General features: G+C 36.3%; 1 protein-coding gene across 1 annotated transcript; it reads right to left on the bottom strand.

Annotated features, from left to right (window-relative positions):
• Positions 1 to 2,138: 2,138 nt before the first annotated feature.
• On the bottom strand, positions 2,139 to 3,628 carry LOC127957162 (myosin light chain 4-like). Its single transcript, XM_052555571.1, has one exon. It carries the CDS (start codon positions 3,545 to 3,547, stop codon positions 2,936 to 2,938), a length of 612 nt encoding a protein of 203 aa, XP_052411531.1. The 5' UTR covers positions 3,548 to 3,628; the 3' UTR covers positions 2,139 to 2,935.
• Positions 3,629 to 6,101: the final 2,473 nt, after the last annotated feature.

The following is a 6,101-nucleotide window of genomic DNA, read 5'->3' as shown; positions in this document are numbered from 1 at the left end:
TTCTACATAAAGAAAGAATTGTTACGTTTAGAAACAGACATCAAGAATCAGCATGAGCATCACAACAACGGGGACCATCAAAAAAGCATGTTGTAGCCAATAAAAACTCATCCATGGCTTCCATCATGCATTGCGGCATGAATAAATTATGAGCTGAACTGTCTTTTTAACTTTTTAATAACTAAATTTTATTTTTGCTAAGATCATTTTTAACTAATTTTAATGAGTAAGTAGCTGTTGAATATATACATAAATGTGAGGTATTGTTACCCAATTTATGCAAGCATTTAATAGCTTTTTACCTCAGATAGTTTATACTCAATATATGGGATTAAATCTACCCCACCAAAGTCGATGCAAATTGTTACCTCACATTTATTGGGTAAATTCTATAGATTAGTTTTTACAGTGTCTTTAATATAAGCAAGTACATGTAAAATGATGCAAATGCAAATCTCTGTAATATTGTAAGTGTTTCATTGTTTGAAACTGATTATGATGAATTGTAGAAAGTGTTTGTTTTATTGGCTATGTGGTTTTGCAACCTTTTCGAATTTGTACAATGAATGAATTGCAAAAAAAAAAAAAAAAAAAACATGCAATTTTGTGTATGGATCCATACAAAATAGCCACTACTTGTAAAAATGTAAAAAAGTTACAAATTGCCATGAGATCATCCTGTCTTTTGTTGTCCGTAAAGGTATTTTGTCATTATACAATTTTTTTTAAGTTTTAAGTAGTGCAGAATAATGTGATTCTTTTGTTTTGGGGGCCAATTTAATTTAGTTTGATTACTGTTCTCTCATTGAAAATCTAGTTTGATTCTATTTCTATTCCCATTTCCTTTTCTCTTCTATTAAGATGCACTTTTCCAATTCTGAAAGAAATTGCACAATAAAACAATTGCAATTGTTTGCTTTAGTTATAGTACTGTTATAATGTAATTATTGCCTCCTAAAACCAACAGATCTTGATATACAGTAATGGGTTCTAACAGCTTTATACTTAAGTTATCAGTAGCTTTATACTTAAATCAATAAAAAATGTTTTCATTTGTGTGTGTGTGTGTGTGTGTGTGTGTGTGGTTTATATGGAAAGTAATAACATGAGGGTAAGATGGAATTGTCCACTTTCCTGTACCACTATAATTCTATCACTATTAAATTTCCATAATCAACACATCCAGCTATCTGCTAATCTGCATCTCATCCACCATTTTTATTTATTTTTTTTAAATTTATTTGATGCATATAAATAAGTGCCACTTCACAAACACAATCAGAACAAATGAGAGCAGCAGTGTGGTGTCCTGTCGAGTGGTACCGGTGAAGCGCGGAAGTCTCTCGCACCGTCACCGCTTGCATCTGGAGGTGTGAAATTCATGTTTATGTGCTGCCATAGAGGCCAAGCCAAGTGTGAGCCTGACACCAGGGATCACAGGCGGGAGACCCGGGGCAGCTGTCAGCCTGATGACAGGAGGATGGTGTTTAAAGATCACCCCTGTCCCTCTTCTGTGCTCTTGGCCACTCTTTCAAGTGCTCTCTCTCTAAATCATCCTCCCTACGACCCATAGATAGCTGTGTTTCCTAAGTACATGGCTGGAAGATCCTGCCTCTCCTGAGCCGAGATTACATAGCCAACATTCTCATTGATGCATGGACACAGTCCCCATGCCTGGCCTTCATATAGAGAGAAACTCCATACCTCATCAAAGCGAAATCCCAAGGTGTCTTCAAAAGCAGCCCAGACTCTGCAGGCTGCATGGGAAAAGGTCACAGATTCAAAAGTTCTGCATGAGTTGTTTTCGGCAAGACTGCTTCCATCTAAGAGCTAAATGTATAATTCATTATGGAAGTGAATCAAAACTTCATTAAGAATGTGTCATTGTACTAATAGCACAGAGACTCGTTCTAATACAAAATACTTTTGAGGGTACATGTGATTATTAATTGAACATTCTTAGAGCACCTTTTTTCTCCAATTACTGACATTAGATATTTCAAGACCAGACGTGCAGTTGTTTGGGGCAGTGTTGTGATGTGGAAACAAATGTTGTTTTACCTTATTACCATGCAACCGATACATTGCATTACAATTGAAGCTTTAAGCAATAGTTCACCCAAAATTAACGAAGTCACTTTTACCCAATGTTTTTTTAAATACGGTATTGCAGCATGAAAATTACATCAAATACTGTTGGTGTTTGTGTAACCAAATGCCATTAATATCAAACCTAGTGTGGCATGTCATAAATTTATGTGAACATGAATCAGAATTACAGCATAAGGGTTGATTTACAATGAGCAACAAATTCAATTTCCATATGTTTCTCTTTTTTTTTAGCTTGACAGCATCCTACTTTGGTTGGATGTAAAAACTAAAAGCTTAAAAAATCTCCTTTTGAAGTAATTTGGGTTTGGAATAAAAATTACTTTTTCTTTTTCCTTTAGATTTATTTTATTTTATTTTATTTTATTTTTTATTTTTATTTTTTTGATGAACAAAACCTTTACAAGAACAAAAAGCCTAGTGTAAGGCGATCTTGTACCTCATTAAATCAAAATGAATCCCATGCCAACCTGTAATATTTATATTTTGTGGATGTTTTTTTTTTATTATTATTATTGGTATTGTTGTTGTTGTTGTTGTTTACACATTTTGTGACTGAACACTTGCAAATTTACAAAACATATGCACATAAGTCAGAATGTTTAGAGAAAGGGTCTTTCAGGTGTAGAGGAATCGGACATATAGAATGGCAATGTGATGTTAAACAGCCTTCAATTTTAAATGTGCTATTATTCAGACAAAGTTTTAAATAAAACAATGTAAACAACAGATTTCAGGGGGAAAAGTCAAAGTAGTTTTCTCATTAACAACTCTGATCATTTACCCACAGCATCCACTGAGTAAGGGCCTACAGTACAAATCCAGTTCAACCAGAAAGAATATGTTTGACAAATGAAGAATAATTGATGCAGCCGTTGGCATCCTCTTGTCCAGCCATAAGTCGATCCACCTCATCCTCTGTCATCCGCTCACCCAGCGTGGCCAGAACATGCCGAAGCTCTGCCCCCATGATGGTCCCGTTGCCCTCTTTGTCAAAAACTCTCAGTCCTTCCACAAAATCCTCAAAATTGCCCTGATCCTTCAAGCGAGAGATATGTTGCAGCATTGGCAAGAAGGTCTCAAAGTCCACCAGCTTGGAGTTCATTTCCTCAGGTCTGGGTTTCCCCAGGACCTTCAGCACATCGGCATTGGTCGGGTTTTGACCAAGAGCTCGCATCACATCTCCACACTGGGCGTACGTTATCTTCATTTCTCCTTTAGGTGTGCGGTCGAATAGTTGAAATGCCTCTTTGAACTCTTCAATCTGATCGCCAGTGTACTCCAGTGTGATGGCCTTGGGATCGAATGCAGGTTCTTTGGGGGGTTCTGGTTCGGGCGGCGGAGCTTGTTTGGGGGCTGCTGGAGCTGGAGCAGCCTCCTTCTTAGGTTCCGGCTTTTTGGGTTCTGGCTTCTTGGACTCGACTTTCTTGGGAGCCATGGTGATGCTGTGAAGAGCCTCCTGGATGAGCAGAGGAGTCAGAAAGTGCAGAATGGATGTGAGGGAGCTGCTCAAGGCAGATTGTCTCTTAAAGCTTTTATATCATTTGACCCCAGGGAGGAGAGATCGCCCCGGCAAGCAGGTCCTATAACACACTATAAAAGGAAGAAATCCAAAATAGACCTGAGCAGCAGTGGCGTCAACAATGAACTATTGTTCCCAGTTGCCACTTATAGTGACAGAGAGACTCCTATCAAAGCCCTTTTCAGCCCAGACCGAACAACTCATTACTCCTACTACCAAACAAGTCATTCTTCACCTTAAATGTAGACTTTACTTAATAATTGCAAGCATACGGTTACCTGTGTCTTGTTTAATCTTAGGATCAATTCTAGGCTAAATATAAGCACAGTTAATGTTATATTCTGTCGTAGTGTGTGACAGCTGGACTAAACAAAGCTATTTCAGACGTGAGACATAAGGAGGCATCCAACAATGTGTTTGGTTTAGCTATCTTGAGTTTATACAAACAGAAAAGCCTTAACTAGGAACTAACTCGGAATGTAATGCCAAATTTTGACAGCTGTGCCTCAGGTGTCATTCCACTTACAGCAGTCAAATGTGACAAGTCTCAAAGCATTTTTCACAAATCTTTGTTTCAAAGTACCTTTAGATAAAATAATGATGTTAATGTTTATAATATTTTAAGAGCTGCATGCTTCATAGCCACATTAAGCCACAGCTTTATTAGAATATTAGAAATGATCAATAATATTGTTTGATTTAGCAACAATGCAAACAATTGAAATTTGCTTTTACGGTATATATTGCTTTATTTCAGTATCTCTCTCTCTCTCTCTCTCTCTCTCTCTCTCTCTCTCTATATATATATATATATATATATATATATATATATATATGGCACACTATATCACAGTTTATATAAAGAGCTGGGAAATAATATAGTTACGGTTTGTGACAATAAACAAACATGCAGTTGAGATTTTGTATATTTAGTATATATAGTATATTTCTCCCCAAGTTAGTGTGTCTGTGAATAAAGTTTGATGTATATCAAACTTTATGTAGACAGCTGCGTGATAATATCATATACATTTGAACAATAAAAACAATCAAGCACTTGAGATTTGCTACATTACAGACAGACAGACAGACAGACAGACAGACAGACAGACAGACAGACAGACAGACAGACAGACAGACAGACAGATAGATAGATAGATAGATAGATAGATAGATAGATAGATAGATAGATAGATAGATAGATAGATGGATGGATGACTGGCCATCATTTTTGAAAAGACAGAGTGATTTCATTTTTTAGCAAGTACTTAGCAATTATCATGGTGTGAATTCCATGATCTTAACAAAAAAAAAAAAACAATAATAATAATAATAATAATAAAAACAAATAAAAACAAACAAATCATCTATGAAATCTATGCAAAAACAAACAAATCATCTATGAAATCTATGCAGGAACATCCTGCATCCTGCACTGGTGTTTCACTCAACAGTGTTACGTTGAAAGAACAAACACAAGTAAAACTATTAGGACACTTTATTCATGAAAAGACTATGGTTAAATTAAGCTCACTTGATTAAGTTTAGATGAGAACCACTGCATTGCTCAACTCCAATAGCTATTCACACACAAGTCATGTTTGTGCTTAGATCAGATCAGATCACACTGCTTTCTTTCCTCTGAGCAAACACCACAAGCAATTAAATATTTTTCAGTATAAAACCATGACAGAGTACAGAGGCCTTGAATGCATGGAGTCATTGCTATATATGTTTATGTATTCCTCAAAGGGTGCATTTCATTCAAAGCTTATGGATCAATATGACATCAACAAACGACACAAGAGTGTGGAGATACTTTCGGTGCATTTTGTTAAGAAATATGAGCATATTTAGAAAGATGGAGTATCACATTTAAATGCCATATGTTCTATCGTATACATTATTGCAAAACCACATAAAAGTGATTGCCTGAAAGAACAGTACTGCATATTAAAGGGATAGTTCACCAGACATTGTTTACTCACCCTCATATCTGATAGTCTTTCCACTGAACACAAAAGGAGATTTTCTGAGTAATCTTTACACATTTCATAGTGACCAACACAAAGCCGCATAAAGCAGACCAAACAACTCATGCACTTTTCTTCTATCATTGCATGGAGAAGAGCTGTTTTCTTTTATGTTATACAAAAATAATAATAATAACAAGAAGAATGGCATCTTTCAGGATGCAGGGACATGAGAACGTGAGTGTATATTAAAATAGAATTTTCCTCTTTGCTTCTTTTATGCACATCCAGCACCTGTTGGTCTGTACCTGCCAATCCAGTATTCTTCTCAACAAAGTCACCTCTGATATCAGATAATGCCTGCACACATTTGCTTTCATCAAAATGCAAAACCGCACTCAGATGTACAAGAACGACAACAGTGAGAGTGCTGATAGCGGCCAAATGTGTGTTACGTAACTGGGTAGACTTTTCCCCTGTGCTCTTCAACTTAAAGG

This window comes from Carassius gibelio, chromosome B5, assembly GCF_023724105.1.
Source record: "Carassius gibelio isolate Cgi1373 ecotype wild population from Czech Republic chromosome B5, carGib1.2-hapl.c, whole genome shotgun sequence".
In the NCBI taxonomy this organism is placed as follows: domain Eukaryota; kingdom Metazoa; phylum Chordata; class Actinopteri; order Cypriniformes; family Cyprinidae; genus Carassius; species Carassius gibelio.
This window is presented reverse-complemented; position numbering and strand designations above follow the sequence as displayed.

Coding starts and splice junctions, on each gene's coding strand:
- LOC127957162 (XM_052555571.1), bottom strand. CDS start 3,547: ATGGCTCCCAAGAAAGTCGAGTCCAAGAAGCCAGAACCCAAAAAGCCG.